General features: G+C 47.9%; 1 protein-coding gene across 12 annotated transcripts in view; it reads left to right on the top strand.

Annotated features, from left to right (window-relative positions):
* The window catches only part of PTK2 (protein tyrosine kinase 2), a 234,875-nt gene that overhangs the window by 125,052 nt on the left and 88,821 nt on the right, over nucleotides 1-21,002 (top strand). For 11 of the 12 annotated variants that reach the window (XM_021688823.1, XM_021688822.1, XM_044914687.1 and 8 more), the window contains 4 exons: nucleotides 6,399-6,506; nucleotides 8,069-8,186; nucleotides 14,561-14,591; nucleotides 17,183-17,235. The exons of the other annotated variant lie outside the window; for it this stretch is intronic. In XM_021688823.1, coding sequence (XP_021544498.1) covers nucleotides 6,399-6,506; nucleotides 8,069-8,186; nucleotides 14,561-14,591; nucleotides 17,183-17,235 — 310 coding nt within the window. The remainder of the gene's footprint in view (nucleotides 1-6,398; nucleotides 6,507-8,068; nucleotides 8,187-14,560; nucleotides 14,592-17,182; nucleotides 17,236-21,002) is intronic. 12 annotated transcript variants of the gene reach the window in all.

Here is a 21,002-nt window from a genome sequence, read left to right as displayed (position 1 = left end):
GCAAGCCAGGTATTTGCATTAATGTATTTGACAATAGTCTCCTAAGCCAGGGTAAAGATTGGCAGTGAATCATTAAGTAAAGGGCAGATGACCCAAGAGGATATCCAGAGAGTCTAGAGATAAGTGAGAAGGTGTTGAGCCTCGGAGTCATCAGATACGTGCGGTGAGGTGCTATTACGTGTCTACTAGGATGGCTAAAATGGGAAAGAGCTGTAAGACCAAGTGTTGACAAGAGTGCGGCCCCGCTGGAACTTTCCTACACTGATGGCAAGAGCAGCCATTGGTGTGACCTCTCCAGGACAGTCTGTGACCTTATCTGTTTTCACCACTTACAGATTGTTGTAGTCCTAGCCTTTAGGTTTGATTTGTGGTCTCCTGGATTTTCTTGCAATGTTGTCTCTGTCCTGTTTACGTGTAAGCCTTTAACCCACCTGGAATCCACCCAGAGTCCTCAGGTGAGGTCACAGGTGGGCCCCCGAATGCGGTCAAGAGAGGCAGGCTCTGGAGGACGTGGCCACGGTTGCCACCTTGACTCGCTCTCATGCTAGCCTTGTGACTTGGGCTCCATCCCTCCACAGTTGGCCTGTGTTTCCTCATTGGTAAAATGGCCGTAATAATTTCAACCACCTAATAGGGTTGGTAAGAGAATTAAATAATGAATTTGATCATGGCCTCACACAAAGGACTCAGGTAGGCATTTGGGTGTCACCACTGTTATGTCATTGCCGTTGTTGCTGGCCCTGTTCCAGGTGAGCAGACAGCAGGGTCAGCAAGGTGCACCAAGTCATGTATCTGTTACCTCCTGCGGTGCACCTCGGGGTCTTCTGTTCCGTGACGCCGTCCAGTTGTCTCTTTCCACATCAGCTTCCTACAGCTTGATGTGCCACAGCACAAAAAAAAATCTTTTCTTTTTAGTGTATGTACTGCCGAAGTGAGCACCATCTAGATTTTTCTTTTTTATATTAACTTTATAAGGACATTAAAGGGTATTAGCAGTTACACTAATTTATTTCATCAGGTGAATTGGGGTCTTTTTATGATTTTACGTCCTGAAATATTTGAAGCCAGAATGGGAATTGCATGTTTCTCGGGTGAGGCAGCCTGGGTCTGCGTGGCCCCTGCTGCCGCCTCAGTGACAGGTGTACCAGCCCCCCTCCCTCCCCCCGCCCCCGCAGCGGCACAGCTGCTCGGGGTGTCTGCTTCTTGTCGCCTGTCGTAACTCGCGTTCCGTTAGCGTGTCCTCTGCCTCCCGTGTTTTCAGCTTGTCACCATGGAGCTGTATCTCGGGGTTCTCTCGTCATCTTTCCGGTGACTTCAGTCCTGTGCCCGGTCTCACGCCCCCGCACATCTGTGGGAGCTTGGCTTTTGCAGACGCGCGGACGGCTTGTCTCTTGTAGCGGCCCTTCGTGGGCAAGCTCAGAAATCGGGGTGACAGCGTTGCCATTCCTTTTCCTTCATGTCGGCATTGTTCTTGGCAGACCCCCTTTCCCAGTCTTGTTCGCTTGTTTTTAGCCTTTCTCCTGCAGTTCCCTTGGGGTGTTTTTTTCCAATGTATTTTTGTTTACTTTGGAGGCCATTTTCTCGTACAACTTGTAATGTCTTACTAATGTTGGTAGGTGGTGTTCTCCTTTCGTTGTATTTCTGTACAGCTTTTATTTCTTTCATCATAGCATTATTTAGGAGAGTGTTAAATTTCAAGTAGCTCTGAGGGTTTGGGTCTCACTGTTATTATTTCTAATGTTACTGGCCAATGAGCAGAGAACAGGTTTTTTCCTGTGAATGTGTTCCAGTCTTCTTTATAGCCAAGCATATGGTTGATTTTTATCAATGTTCTATGGAAAAAATGTCTATTTTCTCTTTGAGAATATGAGGATCTCTGTCCTCTGGAGTGAAAGTTGCGGTTGTATAAAGTAGAAGGAAACTAGGTTGGGAGTGTCAGGATAGAGCCCCGGAAGTCCCTATAAAATCTGCCCTGCTTGCATTTCTGCCTGCCACACCCACCCTCCCGTCCCGTGCCTTCCGTGGGTGAACATCATGCTTCTGGTAAGACCGTCCCTGGCTGTGTAGCGGCCCCCCGTCTCTTCTGCTCTCTTTCCAGCACCAGTAAATGCTTCCAGTCTACTGGGCCATTCCTATTAGCACAGAAAAATGTGTAATCTCTCTCATCCTAAAAACGTCCTCCCTCAAACCCATATCCCTTTTCCTGTCCCCGCCAGGGAGCAAGCCCACGTTTCCTCTTTGCTTTATTGCGAAAGTTCTTGGCACGTGGCCGTTGAGAACCTGGTGGCGCGTGGCTGCCCCAAGCCGAGCTGCTCTGAGTGCGCCGCCTGGCTTCCTCCCATTCTGTCTTCAGCCCCCGCCGGCACCCCAGCACCTGCCCAGCCTCCGCCTGGGGGACAGTGACCCTCATGCAGCGGAGCCCTCTCGGTACTTCTGAGTCCTTAGCTACTTCACCTGACTCCTCGGTCACCTTATTCTCCAGCGTTGCTCAATACAAGTGATGCAAGCTGCCTATGGACTTTGCAGTGTTCTAGTAACCACATTTTAAAAGGTGAAAATGAATTTTAATAATATACCTTATGTATCCCAGTATATCCAAGATACCATCACTTCAAGGTATCATGCATATAAAAGTTACGGAGATATTTTGTATTCTTTTTATCATAGTGAATCTTTGGAATCGGCATGGATTCTGCATTTTCATCGCCCCTCAGTTTGGACTAGCCGCGAACCACCAGCTGCTCGATAGCCACTCGCGGCTTCCCGCTACCGTAGACAGCCCAGCTCTGCAGGCTCCTCTGCACACACTTGCCCTCTCTTGGGGCCCATAAGGCCTACTTTTGTGCCTTGTCTGGAGTGCTGCATGGGCCAGTCTGCATGTGTGTGTGCAGATGCTTGGTGCTGGGCAGTGAGCCGGAAGCCAGGGCCCAGCGCCGGGTGAAATCCACGTGGTCCTGGCTTCATGGGGCCCGGGGCCCACTCTCGTTCTCAGGGAGACTTGTTCTGAGTGAGGCCTCACCATTTCCTCCTGCCCCTCCCCAAACAAAGTGGATATAGTTTTAGACAGTACCCTCAGTTGCTTTGTTGCGGTCTTTATCACAATTGTAATTACGTGCTTCCTTGTGTGATTGTTTATGTCTGGATTCACGTCATCCTTGTTCACTGCTGGATTCCTGGTACTTAGAACAGAGCCCAGCACCTCATAAGTTCTCAGAGTCATTCATTCACTCCCTCACGTACCAGGCACGGCCCTCCTTCCTTGCAATAAGTGGTAGACAGGATGGGCGTCCACCACTAGATCACCCTCATGGTGCTTTTAGTCTGTTTGTGAGAGCGAATGTAAGAAAGATGATAAGCAGCAGAAATAATCCGATCATGAGAGAGGGCTACAGTAGGGTAGTATGAGAGTGTCTGGTGTCCAATTTAGAGTGGTGGTCAGTGTGGGCCCCTCCCAGCCCTTTCTTCTTTATAACAGATATTTTTAAGAGTCTTTTGCTAACTTGAAATAAAATCACAGAATATGCTGTGCACATATAATTCCAAAAAGTCTATTTCAGTATGTCAGTACACAGCACAGAGATGGGCAAGTGTTACAGAAGAGTCAGAGCTGAGTACTGAGCGTGTTCATCTGAGAGAGGGCCACCGGAAGTGCCCCCTTACAAGTAGTATAGGAAAGTGACAAGGGGAAGTTACGTGACTGACCTCGGGGGGGGCATGTCAAAATGAGGCAGAAACACAGGTTTTAAAAAAAAAAAAAGGAATATAATGATTTCCATGACTTAAATTTCCATTGTTCTTTGGAAAAAAATATTTTCGTTATAAGACGGCAATAATAGGAATATTTTAATATAATCATTTAGCGAGACTAGTTGAGATGTCCCCTATTTCATGCGTCACCAGCTTAATAACATTTGATTCCTGGTCTGTTAGAAGGAGCCTCATCTCCTCTGTTACAGATGTGTGTGCATGGGGTCAGCAGCTCAAATACCAACAAGCATTGCCCTCCATGATGTCATTTTCCAAAATGGTGAGCAACTCATCATAACATCCCAAAGATAGCAAAGTCAGTATTCCCTAAATTACACATAAGTTGTATTGCTGGAAAATTCAGTGTAGAGCATACTTTGTGTTTTAAAAAAGACTTGGGTTCTAGAACCAGATTTTTCACCAACATGAATACACATCAGGACACTTGAAAGCCATTCAGGACATAGGACAGTTTTCGCTGTGAGGGAACTTCCTGTGCTTTCTACCACGTCTCACGGCCCTGGTCCCCATTTATATCCCTCATTCTTCAGCCAACCAAAAACAACCCTCTGGGGGCATGATTCTGCCCCGGTAAGACTAGAGTGCATCTGATCAAGATGAGCTCATGATGAGAAGTTAGGTCCAAGAGGCAGGCAGAGGGCGGACCAGGGGGTTGTTTGCCTCCCTTTGCTGGCATCGTACGTGTTGAAGCAGGGGCTTGTCAGACCTGACTTACACTGTGAAGTACCTCCTGGGCTTCTGGGTAGGGTGGTCTGGGGGGGGGGGGGGACAGGCGCACAACGAGGGAAACGGCTGCAGGGCTGATGCTCTAAGCAGGATACCAACGGTGATTGCACAGAGTGGCAGCTGGGAAGGTGGAAGGAAAATGCACAGACTCCGGGTGTGGAGGGGGGCTGGCTGTGGGGGAGGAAAGAGAGGAGCTGGTGATAATGCCTCCGTTTTTCGGCTCAGGAACAGGGTTGACTGGTGATGCTTGTTGCTGCACTGGGGAGGCCTGGAGGAGGAGCAGGTGTTAAGAGCGGATCCCGTGACTGTGCTGTTCACGGTCTGTCCCCGACGTCCGTGTGGGGGTGTCATGTAGGTGGCTGGATACGTGTCCCAGTTCAGGACTGGAGACGTACTTGCACCACGGGGCTGGGTGGTATTGGCTGGGCCGCCACAGCTCAGGGGAAGGATGGGCCCAGCACAGAGTCCTGTGGCCCGTGATCATTTAGAGATGGAGCAGAGGAGAAGCCAAAGGAACTGTGGAAGACAGCCAGTGAGGTAGGAGCGAACCCCGTGAGGGCAGGTGGCACAGAGGCGGAGAGAGGGGAGTGGGCACAGGGGCCGTGCTCCCTGTTGTTTGGACGTCTTAGAATGGGAAAGCGGAGGGCTGCCCCTGGGCTCCCGTCTGAAGGCCTCATGGACACACCTGTGCCTGAAAGCAAAGCTGTGAAGGTGTTCTGATGTGAAGGGAAGCTTTTTTTTTTTTAAGATTTTATTTATTGGGGCGCCTGGGTGGCTCAGTTGGTTAAGTGTCTGCCTTCAGCTCAGGTCATGATCCCAGGGTCCTGGGATCGAGTCCCACGTCAGGCTCCCTGCTCGGCAGGGAGTCTGCTTCTCCCTCTGCCCCTCCCCCTGCTTGTGCGCGCTCTCTCTGACAAATAAATAAAGTCTTTTAAAAAATTAATAAAGATTTTATTTATTTATTTGAGAGAGAGAGAGTGCACACGCACAAGGTGGGGGGAGAACAGAGGGAGAAGCAAACTCCCCACCAAGCAGGGAGCCTGACGCGGGGCTCGATCCCAGGACCCTGGGATCATGACCTGAGCCGAAGGCAGACGCTTAACGACTGAGCCACCCAGGAGCCACTATGAGTCACTTTCTGAACCATAATTCCAGCTCAGTCCCGGTGGCAGGATCTGGGCTGAGTGGAGTACGTGGTGGGAGAGGCCAATCCTCCTGACGTTGTAAGAGAAAGAGGCTGAAATCAAGGTAATTGTTGTGAATAAATGTGTAGGAATCATCACAGCAAAATGATCATTGTAATGAAATGCTAGAAGGATAAGGGACAAATGGGTATTTTTTTTTTGTCTTCATAAGAAGAAAAGAGTTGATTCTAGTTGGAGAAATGAAGTCTCTCGGCACGTCTTCCTGAGAAGGGTCCTTTGGACACCTGCCAACTCCCTAGCGTTGTTAAACTCAGAGACTTGCTCTAATTCAGGATGCACTGGGAGTGCACACAGGTCCCTCTCCCTGTGGGAACGGGAGCAGGTTTCACATGCAGTTACTCCCAAGGCCAGTGAGTGAGTCAAATCTGGGACTTTCTTCTGTTTCCTTCCTTCTCTGGGACCTGTGACCCACCCGTCCACCTCTGACAGGTGGAGCGCTCCTGCTTGGCCATTAGGAACACAGAGAACAGGCATATTCCTCACCTGGGAGTGAGCAGACAGTTCCTGGTGGTTCCAGGACTGCTCCTAAGGAAGAGAATACCCCACTGGGGGCTGATGGATGAGCAGCCTCTCCCCCAGATGCAGTCATCGGGAGGAGGTCCTCGGGAGAGTGGGATGGGGTGGGCACTGCAAGAAAGTCACGCAGTACCTGACAGGAGTCTGTCTGGGGTCCCAAGTGGTTGCCTTTTCTCTCCCAAGCCCACACATCTGGCCGACTTCAATCAAGTGCAGACCATTCAGTATTCGAACAGTGAAGACAAGGACCGGAAAGGGATGCTACAGCTGAAAATTGCCGGTGCCCCCGAGGTAAGGATGCAGTTTTTGTGGGTCGTCAGAATCCCAGCTTTCTCTTACGTGGTGAGTGTTCCATTTCAGGTAGTAATGAGTACATGCCCCCAAGAGTAGAGCAGATGACAGATGGAAAAGTCGGTCAGGAGCATTATTGTCAAGCCGGTTGAAGATTCTCATGAACTAGCATGAACGTCTGCTTCTTAGGATTACGTAAATGCACGGGTACCTTCAGTAAGCAGTGTCATTTCCCAGACTGCTGTGCGTGGTGGTCTCGGGACCGGTCACCTGCTAGCAGCCCTGCTGCCGCAGCTCCTGCTGGGTGGGTCACCTGCTACTCTGATGCTTAGCACGGGGACCAGGAGCCACACGGGTCATTCTCAGAACCCAGCAAAAGGAGTTCTTTGAGATACTCTGAACCCACTGTACAGCTGAGGAAGCCGAGCACAAGTGGTGGAGATGGGGTGCCTCCCAGAGTCCACGCTTTTAATCCGCATGCAGTGTGGCCCAGTCAGGACAGCGCACCATTTGGCAAATACCGCATCCGGTGACCTTCTCTGACAGACGGGCAGAGGACGCTCACATGTGGAGTCAGAACGACTGGGCTTGTCGCACACAGCACGTTTTCGGACCTCTGTCTGTTACATGCAGTGCACGGGGCTCTCTGGTGGTGGAAGCCTTTTCTCAGACGGGTTTATCTGCCACGCTCCTCACTTGTTCTTTCTGCCTTGGGAGCGGGGGCATTTCTGAGGCTCTCAGAAGTGCATTTGATTCTCAGAGGTGAATAAATGAAACCCTAAAATATGGAAACTATTGCCAATTAAAATTTCCCGACAGCACCTCTGTAACATTCTCTTTCGGCACCACCATTGTCAGAACTCCCCCCCGCCCCCCCCGCTCCCTCCCCCGCCCCCCGGCCCCGAACGTGTGGTGGAGCTCAGGGAAGGTGTATTGTTCGTGGGCGAGGACGTGAGAAATACTGCTCTGGTTAGGGCGTCCCTGTGCCGGGAAGGAAAATACAGCTCTGATCATCTCCCGGGTAATCTTTAATTATAAATCTTCAGGAAGTTTATCAAAATTGCAGGTTTGATAGTGAAAACAGTGAATTCTGACCTCTTAGGCAAAATGTGCTGTGCATGCTTAAAATTATGAGATTTTAGTAATTTTCTTTAATGCTAGAAAAATTACGAGGGATAATTGATAAAAATTTACTCCATGTTTGTTTCTAAAATAGGCCATACTTGAAATATACTGATTCTTTAAATTCTTCCCTTAATTAGATGTTCCAGAGGGGCCAAACAACTCTGAAGGGAAATATTTTTTTTTGCCTCCTTTAGTTCTAGAAAATGAATCTCAGTTTAAGTGATTTTTCTGTTTTTGTCTGGGTCGCCTTCTGTCACATATTCTAGGAATAACCTCCTTAAATATCAACTTCCTTTTCCATGCCAACCTTATGACAAATCTGTGTCGCTGTCACTCTTCTGTTTCCAAGTGTACCTAGAGATCTGATGTCATAGTACAGCTGCCCCTTTGATGATACAAAGAACAATAACGCCTCTCTCGGTCTTTTCCCCTTTTAGCCTCTGACAGTGACAGCGCCATCCCTAACCATCGCCGAGAATATGGCTGACTTGATAGATGGGTACTGCCGGCTGGTGAACGGGGCCACACAGTCTTTTATCATCAGACCCCAGAAAGGTGAGGTCCTGCTTCTGCTTGAGCAGTCCCACTGGGAGCTGTTAGGCGAGCTCATCCCAACTGCCTCTACTTCTTCTTTTAGACGACTCTGAAGACCAAATAAGTAATTCAGCCAAGTACATCTGTGTTCTTGGTTTTCCGGGGAAGTGGGGCAACGCGCAGCCTGTGAGCCGGGTTTGAATAGAAGAGCTTCGGGGAAACAGTGTTGGTGTTCAGGCTACTGGCTTCGGGCAACACTTTCTAGGTGCTTTCTAGGGGGCTGTCAGTGTTTGTAGTAAACTTTTGGGATTATGTTCTGGATTTTTTTTCAGGTATACTTTGTAACTCATGTCAAATAAACTGTTTTTTCTTATAGATCTCAAAAGCTTAGAGCAAAGAACAAAATTAGTTCTAAGGCATGATGTAAAATCAGTGATTAGAATGAGTAATTGTTAGAAACAAGGCTGTATCACTTTGGAAGCCATGTGGGGTTCTTGCAAGGCAGTAAGAAGGGTTGTTTTCAGAAGATTTGGAATTCTGAAATAATCAAACAGAACGTTCCCAGCAGGAAAATAGCATAGTGGTAGCAGGAAAAATCTGGGCTCTAGAAATGTATCCTTTTGTATGTTCAAATGGCAAGTCCTCTGAGCTGCCATCTGTAAATTGCTTGACCTTTCTGTGCCTGGTTCTCTAGCTCTGACACACACAGAGGGGTACCTGTCTTTTATGGTTTAGGGAGGATAAATGACTTCATCTGTGTGAAAGGCTTGGAACTGTGTCTGGCACATGCAGTGGCCATAAATGTTAGCATTGTTCCCGTGGCTGCTGCTGGCTGCAGGGCGATCCTGACCTACTGTGTGAACCTGGACTCTGACCGTCCTCATCCGTAAAGAACGACACCTGCTTTATGGCGTGGGAGGTGGGTCCACAGTGGTGCCCACAAAGCAGCCAGCTCTGTGGCCGGTAGACACGGGATCCCCTGCAGCACTCCCCTCCGGGACCGGGACCATCACAGGAGAGTGTTCCTGAGGGGCCGAGTGCTGTGAGTCCAGGTACGCGGCGTGGAGAGGAGCTAGGAAAACAGATGATGGAATCCTGAACTCCTGGTAGAGACGCAGCAGAAAGCCCGGCCTACCAGCAGCCCCGTACCCTGTGTTCACAGAGCGGCTGGAGGGAGCAGTCGGGGGTGGGGGGGCGGTGTGAGGCAGGGAATCATTGGAACCTTTGTTTAAAAGTTAGTGTCATGATGTGCTCTGAAAACAATAGCTAAAGTGTGTGGATCCTAGGATATGCCTAATCTAGTAAAAATCTTTATGATCACACCAGTAAAACCTATTATTTTCTAAAATATAGTTATATTTAAATTTATAGTAGCTTTCTTTGTATGAAATATAGTAATGAAGTTGCTTTTAGAAAGGTCTAAAGGCTACTCTCAGTTAAAACTTGTACAGACATAAACTCTTGATTTTTCATTTTGTGTTTTAAGCAGGGGTATGTACCTTGCAAATATTATTTAAATGTTTTAGGGAAATTCCATTCCATGAAGACGGTATTTTGCAAAAGTGTTCAATGTGACATATTGCCTGTCTCTTTTTTAGTAAATAATTTAAAAATTTTTATCCTAATTTACCAAATGTTCTTTATCAGTTTATGCACACAAAAAAATAACATTCAGACATTAAGCATTAAATAAGCCAGCCATTCCATGTTTGAAACTTCAACACCTTCCTGTGTTGGTTTTTAATTGGCTTTTTTTTCCTCCTTAGGGATAAACATTTTGATATCACATCTTGTGAACTGAGATGCGTTAAGTTCTTCATGCATATGACAAGAGCACAAGTGAAAACGCTTCTCATAAAATCCTAGTAGGGTGCTGGCTCTTAGCAATTTTATGTTGTCTTTACAGAATGAGGCACTAGACTCGATGATGTACTTACTTTATTCTCAATCCCAGCATGTTCGTTTATTATACAACTATTTTGTAATAGATACCTAATGTGAAGGTATACTGCCTAATGGAAATAATACTTTAAATCAAACATTTTTAATGGATTTTGGTCAGAAATATATGTGGACAAGAGCACATGAGCATTTTTTAATTTAGGTTTTTTTAAAATTTCTAATAAATTTAAAACATGTTTCTACACTCCAGTGCACCATTTTCCTGGCAGTGTGCTTTTAATAACACTTATATATGTACCCATATGTCTTCTCTAGACTGTAAAGTGTTTAATGGTAAGCAACAGGTACATGTTTATATGCATAACAGGGACACCAGTTCTAAGTGATCTGTAAGTTCTACCTGTGAGTTGTGAGTATGCTCAGACGCACTTGATTACTTCTGTGATCTACCACAATTACTTTGCACTTATAAAGTGCTTTTAAAGGTGGTGTTTACTGGGGTGGAAAATGTAATTAGAGCCCCAAGCCAGATACCCTGGACTGAGTTCCATCAGAGTTGCTGAACGACCTTGACCCTTACTGTGGGGTTAGCTGACCTGTGCCTTAGCCACAGGAGAGCTCAGTGGCAGTTTTTCAATTTTAGTAAAATTCTCCTCAGAGGAAAGAATTATGCACATTAACATAGGGTCATAATTTCCTCATTCCTCAGAAGATTTCCTGTGTGCAGGATGATAATAAGCCTGTACCTGGGAAGGAGGGGAGGTATGCTTCTAAGAGGTCACGACCCAGGGTGTAGGAAGAACAGAATTGAAAGAGTTGGTTTTGTAAACATGAAAGCACTCCTGTTAGTAAAAAGAAACATTTTTTTTTTTAAAGATTTTATTTATTTATTTGAGAGAGAGAGAATGAGAGAGAGCACATGAGAGTGGGGAGGGTCAGAGGGAGAAGCAGACTCCCCGCCAAGCAGGGACCCCAACGCGGGACTCGATCCCGGGACTCCAGGATCATGACCTGAGCCGAAGGCAGTCGCCCAACCAACTGAGCCACCCAGGCGCCCCAAGAAATATTTTTTTAAAGCTGAGATACAGGAGGGCAAACATCTGTGACACAGACAACAAAGAATTAAAATCTCTTCTTTCTCGCGTGTTCTTCCAGCTCATTAAGACAAGCCAGTATGAAAATAGGCTCCTTGTAGAAGAGTGGACATGGAGATGTGCAATAGGCATTGGACACCAGCAGCGACAGATCGCGTTTTCTGGTTTAGGTCGGGTGAAGCGACGGATCTTCCATCCTTGGAAGATGTGCTCTCCCATTTTGTTGGTGTCTGCATAAGTCGTCGGAGGCCAGTGTAGTGATGGCGCCTGCCCATTGTCCACCTCCTAGAGGTCCTCCTGCAGAATCCGATGGACACCGGGTGTTCACTCTGCAGTGTGTGTGTAGCAGCTCAAAACCAGACACAGCCTAAATGTCCACACAACGGGAAGGAATCACTAAGTGAGGGAGCATGCACCCCTCATAGAGTACTCCACAGCTGTGAAAAACAGGAGGCGGTGCTATTTTCGTGCTAAAAGCCCACACCTACGCACACACACATATATGTAGCCAAGCCTGTGTGTGTGTATTCGCAAGTTTAAGAGAAGTCTGGAAATCTGGGCAGCTAAGTGACCAACTGTGGACAGGGAGTACTCGCGGGGAGGTGGAGATGTGATTGAAGCAGGGGATGAGGCTTCGGCCTTCCCACTTCCTTTCTATAATATGCACCTTTATGATTTAGATTTGTTACAGGGAATCTGCATTGTTCAATTTAAAAAACAGGTAAGAACTTTTATTCAAAAATTCAACAGTCAAATGTAGGTTAATATAAAGATACATCCTTAATCCTAAAGGATTTATTCCGGGAAATAAGCTATCTGCCGTGGGAATGACACAAGAAGTCGTATGTTAGGCCTTCAGCTTATAAATTTAAAGGAATGTTAAAAACTGACACCTAGAACTGGGCGGTTTGGTGGGTACTGCATTTTTATAACAGTGCTGCTGCTAGTGTGTGTGGCCATTTTACTCAGTGATTTACGGTCTTGCTTCCTGAAAATGTACTCTCAAGATCCTTTGTTGTTAATCAGCTCATTTACAGCCTTCTCTCTGCTCCTGCCTGGCTGCTTAGGAAGTCTCTATTAACCAAATGTTTATGAGCTGGTCTCTTTTTCTCCCAGGGAAGTAGACCTTGCAACAAAGGGTGCAGACGGCTAGCGGCCGTTATTAACTGACAGTGGTGGGTGTGGACAAGACCTGGTTGGAGCCTTCGTGGGTGGTCAACTAATGATAGGATTTTCTAGTAACTCCACGTTTGGCCTTCGTGGTGGCACGTGGGTATTTTGCTTGAAATGTGGATGTCAGAAAGTCAGAGTGAGGCAGTTTGGGTGGTACTGCAGCAGCGCATCGGGGGTCACGTGCTGGTCGTCTGCGTTCTGCGCCGCTGCGCATGCCTCACCTGTCCCTGCAAACCAGACGGTCCGATTTCTGTTTCACAGATAAACAGTTGTGCAGAGTCACTCACGTGGGATCCGAGGCTGATTCAGTTCTTCATTTACCAAGCAGTGGTCTGAGAACCTTGTGAGCGCAGGGTGCCCTGCTGAGTGTGAGAGACACCTGTGTGCAGGTTGAGTCCGACCTTCGAGTGCGCTCACACACAGAAGTGGCCTGGAACGAGGCAGAGCACAGCAGCACCACCCAGAGCCACCTGAGTTGCTGCAGGAAGGGCTCCCTGGAGCTCAAATTGTGCTTGGATGGAGGTTTTGTTTTTTTAGAATATTATATCATTCGTTCATTCATTTATTTATTTTTAAATTCTAGTTAGTTAACAAGCAGTGCAATATTGGTTTCTGGAGTAGAATTAGTGATTCGTCACTTTCATACAACACCCAGTGCTCATCATAACAAGTGCCCTCCTTAATACCCATCCCCCATCCAACCCATCCCCCACCGAATTGAGCTTTGAGAAGTTGAGGAATAGTCTTTCTACCAGAGGGAAGGGCACCTTTCAAGGGTCGGAATGTGTGAAGGCAGCATGATGTGTTCAGGGAACTATGATATGCAGTCACCTAGGACCAGGGAGCAGTCGGGAGCGAGACTGGTGAGACGGGACAAAGGTAACTTCTGGGGGCGAAGAGCTCTTGGGGCTAAGTTCTAGGACAAGTGCAAGGAGCAGAACTGTAGACAGCAATTGTGACTGCACTGGATGACACTAACGGACTACCTGGGAAGGCGTCAGGTAGATGGGTGGTAGGTGGGCAGACACCCCAAAGATGGAGATAGGGCAGTGTTGTGTGCCAGCAGAAATGAAACAGTGCTTTGTGGGTTGAGCAGATGTGCTTAAATTTCATCTTAAAAGCCATCGAAAGGGGTGCCTGTCTGGCTCAAGTCAGTAGAGCATGCGACTCTTAATCTCAGGATTGTGCGTTCAAGTCCCACGTTGAGTGTAGACATTACTTAACAATAAAATCTTGGGGCACCTGGGTGGCTCAGTTGGTTAAGTGTCTGCCTTCGGCCCAGGTCATGATCCGAGGGTCCTGGGATCGAGCCCCGCATCGGGCTCCCTGCTCGGCGGCAAGCCCGCTTCTCCCTCTCCCACTCCCCCTGCTTGTGTTCCCTCTCTCTCTGGGTCTCTCTCTGTCAAATAAATGAACAAAATCCTAAACAAAATCTTTTAAAGAAATAAAAAATAAATAAAATCTTAAAAAAAAAAAGCCAGTGAGAGACACTGGAGTTTAAAACAAGGGAATGACTTGATGAGTTTGTACTGGGGGGAACATGATCCTCATAGTAACTTAGCCCAGGGATGGATTAGAAGAGAGGATTAGTTAGGTGCCTGTTAGATTTAAACAGATAGAAGACATTGACCTGGGAGCTCTGTGCTTCCTGCTTCACGGAAGGAGGTTGGGGAGAGAGCGTGTCCGCCAACCACCAAATGGAGCCCTGCGCTTCGCTGTGATGAGAGCAGCAAGGGCCGTTGCCGGGAGCCCCGAGCGCACCCCTGTCATGGGTGGCAGGTGACCCCTTGGTCAAGGCCTGCTTGCTTCCTGGGCTGCTCTGGTGCATCAGTCCCTCTGCCTCTGCACATCCCGAGGATTTGTTTTCCTTGTATTTGTGTTTCCTAGACGGGTTTTGGTGTTGCTTCTACTGAGCATTTTTATCAGAGGACAAAATGGCCAGTCCTCTGGTGTAGGGATGTCTTTCACCCACTTATCCCCTCAGGGCTTTGCTCTGATTAGACAGTCCCTCTTACACAATATGCACCTCCAGTCGGTTTATTGGGTGTTGTAAATATTGAAAATGAACCACGAAAGCCTAAGATGCACAGTGTAATAACTTCCTTATTAAAGGGTTATTGCTAAATTCTGGACTAAGACTTACCCTTGTTCTCTGATTGCTACACATAATCTTTTCTAAAGAAATAGGGACCTCATCTCTCTCTCTCTCTCTCTCTCTTTCTCCAGAAGGTGAACGGGCGTTGCCATCAATACCAAAGTAAGTGCTGCCTTGTGCGTTTTGTTACTTATTTGTGTTAGAAACTGTCAAGCAATCACCATGCTTTATTTTCCATTTGCGTGAATCGTCAAACTTCTGTGGATACAACTAGGGAGGGAGAAAACAAGTATTTCCAGAAAGAAGTCAAATGAGTTGTAAATTGTGTTATGTATTTAGCTTTAACCAAAAGTGTAAAATGACTTTCCCCTTTTCTTAAGTTGATCGGGCAGCTGGAGGACCGTCCCGGTCACAGCACCGGGGAGGCCTGTTGATGGTTTATACTCAGCACTCGCCTTTTAAGAACCTGAGAATTGGTGCCATTCTGGCCGTTTTACAAGTGAGAAAAGTAAACATAAGTAATTTGTGTTCATTTTTTAAGTTGTTGATGTCATGAATTTCATAGTAGATGTGTTGATCTGTAAGATTAAAAAGAATTGAGCAGTGATGCCAGAAGAACTTACTTAGTAACTTCTCTGGGGTCAGCCAGCGTGTGAGGGACTGGGGACCAGAGGAGTTAAAATTGGGAGATATGGACACGTCGGTAAGTAAGCATCAGAGCCGAGTGCTGAGTGCTCTGGGGTGGAACAGAGTCTCACGACACCTGCAGGTGTTGCTGTTGCTCTGTGGATAAAGGCCAGCATCCTTGGGCCAGCAGGCCAGACCCCGACCACTGGCCCCTGCCGGCCCCTCTAGGCTTGCTTCACCACCACTCACGCTCTTCTTCAGCTCTGTTGAACTTCCTTTAGTTACTGGAGTAAATGGTCCTTTCTTTACCTCCAAGCCATTGTAAATGCTCTTCACTCACATGCCCCACTCGTCGTCCAGCCTCTGTAACTTCACCTTGGCCCTGCTCATCTTTCTGGCTCTGGAAACCTCCCACGATAGCCCAGCCAGCCCTGGAGAGCACCCTCGTGTGCTTCCCCATAACACCTTCTTCCTTGCTGGAGGACTTATCACACTTTGAAAACTACCTCTTTGCTCACGCATGCCTGCAGGACCTCATGGACGGCCAGGGTCATGTGACGTCATAGACCTGACCCGGGGAGTAGCTGGTGTGTGGCAGAGGTGCACCATAGCTGTGCGGGGGGTGGAGGCATGGGTCAAAGCAGCTTGCTTTCAGCTTTTGGGCACTGTGTTTCACAAACTCAATAATGTTTAATAGATATTTATTAATGTCTCACATTAGGCCAGGAAACTATGCCCAGAATATCTTTAACTGTAGAAAATCTGTAAAAGATGACTTTGAGGATTAAAATATGCAGAATCGTAAACATAGATACAAAAGTGGATGAAGACGGTAGTAGGTAGAAGTGGCAACAGATGCTAGAAACAGTGAATTAAAAAGGAAACTTTAAAAGAGCGCCATTTGCCACAAATCACAGAGCAGCAGACGCTGTGGCGGCTCTTGGTTGGAAAGTGGTGAAATCCGCGTGGTGGTGAGCAAGCGGATTTGCAGCAGCCCCCGGAGACACGGCGTGGGAGAGGAAGAGCCCGCCGTGCGGGCAGCAGGGCCTGGAAGCACACGGCCTGACCTGCTGTCGGGAGCGTGCACCCCGACTTCCCTGTGCGCGTGGTTCAGACAGCTGCCGGGAGTCCCGTAGCCACAGTAGAAGAGGAACCGGTGATTTGTCTGTCACACGGCAACTCTGGTTCAGCCCTAAAGCTAATTAGATCTGGGATACGTAGAGAACTCAGTAAAAGGAACTCGCTCCCATGGCTTTATGCTGACATCACTGATCGTAGGGGCCGCACAGCTGCATCCTGAATCTTCCCCATTCTCGAGAGGGATCTACTCTCCAGGTCCTGTATTTCCCGGTGTAAATTCTGTGTGCTAGAACCATTTTCTGTTCAGCACTTCCATAGTACATGCTTATGTATCTGGAAAAAGTTTTCTTTTATAAAAACGTCAAAGTCACTCTGGCATCTAAAGAATCTGGGGTTCCTTTTCTTTCTCTCTTGTTTTGTGCTTTCCGAAAATTTAAAACTGAACTATGCTTCTGTTTTTTAAATGTCGCTGAGATTTTTGGCCAAAATTTTATTTTATGTGGGTAGATATGTCAAACACACCTGTTGTTGGGCAATTTTATGAAACAAGTAACCAGATACATTAGGCTCAGTCTGTAAATAATAAAAATAGGTATTAAGGCTCTGCCTGCTTTTTTACATGCTCTGAATTTAAGGAGGACCAGGCATACTCCTGTGTGTTTTTCAAATTATGTTTTAGAGTGCAATTTCAACTCCAGGTGTCTTTTCCCTGTATTTTATAAATGTGGGGCGACCCCTTGCAGTCTAGCATTGCAGTGTAAAATTTGATCTGACCCACATACCCACCGGCTGCTGAGTGGTGATGTAGGGCTGAAGCTGCTGTCACGAGCGGCTCTCTCAGAGCATCTCGGTGTTCCTCCAGTTGCCTGTCGTTTCTAAAACAGTAGAGCAGTCTGGTTATTTTAAGTGCCTCAGTTAGTAGTGCTTAATCTTTTAAAAATCACCCTCGAAAGTGCATGGTCTCCATGGGAAATGGCATGGTCCTGACTGTAGGCACTCCGTGTTTGTCGGCACGGCGCTCACGGCTCTGCTCCTCTCTGTTCCAGGCTGGCCAACAGCGAGAAGCAAGGCATGCGGACACACGCGGTCTCCGTGTCAGGTGAGAGGCTCCACCCAGAAAGCCCCAGATAGCAAGCTGCCAAGCAGAAACGTTCAGGTGCTATAGAAGGAGCAGGCTCTTTATTGTGATTGCTCTTTCTAGAATAGCTTAGAAAGCTAAGCTCTCTGACCACCCAAAGCTCCATAATCTTAACATCATTAAATGGGTTTGAATATGGCTCAAGATTTTCTTTAGAGATGTGTATATGTAATACAAGACTGTATAGACTTGCAAGTTATTTTTCAGTTGTAATGTCATGTTGACCATACTTAGAGTGAACGTTTTTACTTTTGAACTTGCCATTATAATTAATCTTTGCAACTTAGAATGTAACAGTATACACTTTGTGTATTTATTGTTTTGAGTTCAGGAAATGCGAAATGTTTTTCAGGGGTTTCTGTCTTTCACAATTAACATCAAGTGGTGTTTGAATATTGTTTTTTTAAGAGACATAGTTAAGATACTGGCACAAACAGTATGTTAACTATTTTTTTGCTGGTGTCATGAGTATGGTGTGCTTTCCTTGGTATGTGTTCAAAAAATATGTGCCTTTTCCCCCCATTGAAAAATGTGGGAAATAGAGGAAAGCGGGAACAGGAAGCATCTTCTGTGGACCCAAGTTTGGTGTCTTTTATACGTACACACAGACATGCATGTGTGTGCACACGTGAACACCACACACGGACATGCATGCGTGCATGTACACGTACATACATGCATACACGCACGTCTGCAGTCCGGTCTGAGCTCTGTGCTATGTTTCTACGACAGCAGCTTCCTAATAACTCCAGAGTCTGATAATCTGACTCAGAAGAAACCTAATCCCCATTTGCTTGATTTCCCTTGAGTTAATTTTTCCTGCAATTTAGTTTCGTGCTTTTGCCTAGTCGATGACTATATTCTTTCCTAGTGTTCCAGCATGTAAATGCACCTGCTTATTTTTTATCGTACACAAACACCCCACAAGCCCTCTCTCAGGAAGTGTTCGTGCCCACCTTTGTACACTTGGCAAAGGGACTCTGGTGATGAGCTGCGGGATGCGTCAGAGCACTGCAGTCGCTCCCTGATGAGCTGGAGGGCGTTCTGAGTACTCGAGCTTGGGCCCTTGGCCGGGGTCAGATGCCTGGTAGGCTGCGGGGTTGCCAGCATGCTCTGAAAGTGCTGGCATGCTGCCTTCCCCCCTGTGCTCTCCTAACCCAGCGGTGGTGCTAGGGCACCAGGGGGCACTCGGCTGGCGCGCGTTGGGCCTGCCCCTTGTTAGGGCTTTTTGCGCGCAGGAGATGGGGCCGACGTAAACCAGGCCCTCAGGGAGTTTGTGATCTAGTTGGAGAGACAAAAGCCACCCTGTGCTGAAGTGGTGAGTGAGGCGAAGGATTCTGTCCATAAGCAGGCCTGGGTCCAGAGGAGAGGAGGACGGCCGGGCGCCCCAGGATGACCTGCAGCGTGCTGTGTAGAACAGGGGAGACCGGGGCCAGCTGTCCACCACTCTCTGAGCTCTTCTCCATCGTCCTGCGGGCCGCAAGCAGCTGCACGAGCGAGCCCCGGGGAGCACCCCTGTGCGGGCCAGCCCTACGCTGAAGAGAGAGCAGAGGTGCCCTGTTAGGTGCATCAGGACTCTGCAGCTCAGATGAGGTCCTCAGAGACCCTTCGCGTCTTGTTCCTTCTGTTTTCCTGACCCCCTTTCATCAGTGTCCTCACTGCTTCAGGCTTTGAACCTCAGAGTTTTCAGCACCTGATCATCCTTGAACATCAGGGTTTTACCTCCCCCTGCCACCCATCCTTTCCCGTCCTGCCTTCACTGTTCTCCCTAGCTGTCCCATAGCCACAGGTCTGACCCTCAGTCCCTTCTCCATGTTAATTAATTGAATTGCCATCATACGTATATAATTTAAATAAGCAGCTCTCTGGTCAGAGACTTTCAGTTATAATTTACAGTTAGACAAAGTTTGGGTTCCTTAGCTCAGCCCTCAGAGGCCTCCCTCCCCCCCTCACCCCCACACACATTGTTTTCCAGCCTCAGAGAGCAGGGGCCTGTGCTCCCCCACCCACCTTCTCACGGCGGGCATTCAGTTTGCTTGAGCTGTCCGTTGGCCGGGACGTTGTTGTCATTGTCACGTGTCACAGTCTTCCTGTTCTGATGGTGACACTGTCTCTTAGTGGTAGTCACCATGGTCACCTACAGCTGCTGGCGAAGGAGAGCACTCCGTGTTCAGGGGATCTTTAGCGACAGCACCAGGGGCTCCAGATTTCGGTGTACCCTAGCTCACTTCGGTGAGTTGGGCGAGCAGGTGTGGCGTCCTTCGGTCTTCCACAAAGACTGTAGAACGTAACATCCGGCCCACCAGGAGCCTGCCTCACACTTAACTCAGAAACTGTTACGTTGATGCCTCGAAAACCAGTACTGTTTCTAAACCCTGAGGGTGTTTCTTTACGGAGTGGCCTGGAAACCTGCACCATGTGAAGGTGTTACTGGCCCCCCGAGGGAGAGATCCAGCTGCCCCGGGCCTGCAGACTCTGATTCTGCTTCCCCCACAGCGAGCCATTCTCTTTCTGAAGGCTCCCGGTGTGAGGCTGCAGTCCAGTGGCATGTCGGCCATGAGTGTGTGCTTTTCTGTCATGCTCCATCTCATAGAACCCCTCGCGAGCCCTGCAAGATGGGTATTATTCCAGTTTGACATTTTCCACTTTGCGTTAATTCAGTCAGCAAATACTGTGTGCTGGCTCTGTGCAGGCCCTGTTCTGGGTGCAAGGCTATGATGTTGAAAGCAAGGCCAAGTCCCTTCCTTTATGGAGTTGACATTCTGTGGAAGAGACAGACCAGAGACGCTGGATTAAAATCTAGCCGAGAGCAGCAAGGGGGAGGCTACTGAAAACTGTGGTCAAGGGGAGCCTGGCTGGCCCAGTTGGTGGAGTGTGCAGCTCTTGATCTCGGGATCATGAGTTCCAGCCCCACATTGGGAGTAGAGATTACTTAAATAAATAAAGCTTTTTAAGAAATAATAAAATTGCGGTCAAGAAAAGTATCTCTGAGCAGGTAACATGTGGGCAGGTAACTGTGAGAGCTGGAGCCATGCAGACAGGGAGACACCGAGCACTGGGCCCTGGAGCAGGAGCTTGGAGAAGGCAGGCAGCTGCCAAGGTCGCAGGGAATAGGGAGAGGGACCAGGAGATGCAGCAGGTAGAGCAGTCTAGACTTGGAAGCTTGGCCAGGGTCACACACAGCAAGGAGGTGACAGGACTCTCTTTAGTGTTCAGAATGGTTTCACGGCATTAAAACCTTCACGTGCCTTAGATATGATCTTGTTTAATCCCTATGACAGCCTTACAGGGCCTTTTTCATCCGCATTTCACAGATCTGAGGAAAGAAGTTCAGAAGGTAAACCAATGTGTTAGTGTCACACCTGAAATTGAGGGAGCCAGGATTGGAACTCGGTCATTATTGCTCCCCAGGTGATACTGTCTTTCAGTGCCGGTTTAGAGGAGTTTCCCTCGGGTACAGATGAAGAAGCACTTGGAAGGTGGAGAAAGTGGAACTTGTGTGACTGCCCTGTTTCTGAAAAGTTCTTATCTTACCTGGTCTTCAAGACCAGATTCAGATGTCACCACCTCCTAGAAGCCTTCCCTGACTACTCCAGGACTCCTTCCTCAGAGTATTCTAGCCCACTGTGCATCTTTCTGTTATGGAAAGTCTTTAGATGGATGTGATCATTTTGGAAATCATCTTGTGCACTAGATCACAGCCCCATCATGGGCAAAGACATGTTCTA

Source organism: Neomonachus schauinslandi, chromosome 4, assembly GCF_002201575.2.
Source record: "Neomonachus schauinslandi chromosome 4, ASM220157v2, whole genome shotgun sequence".
Taxonomy (NCBI): domain Eukaryota; kingdom Metazoa; phylum Chordata; class Mammalia; order Carnivora; family Phocidae; genus Neomonachus; species Neomonachus schauinslandi.
The sequence above is the reverse complement of the archived record's forward strand: the minus strand, read 5'-3'. Positions and strand labels throughout refer to the sequence as shown.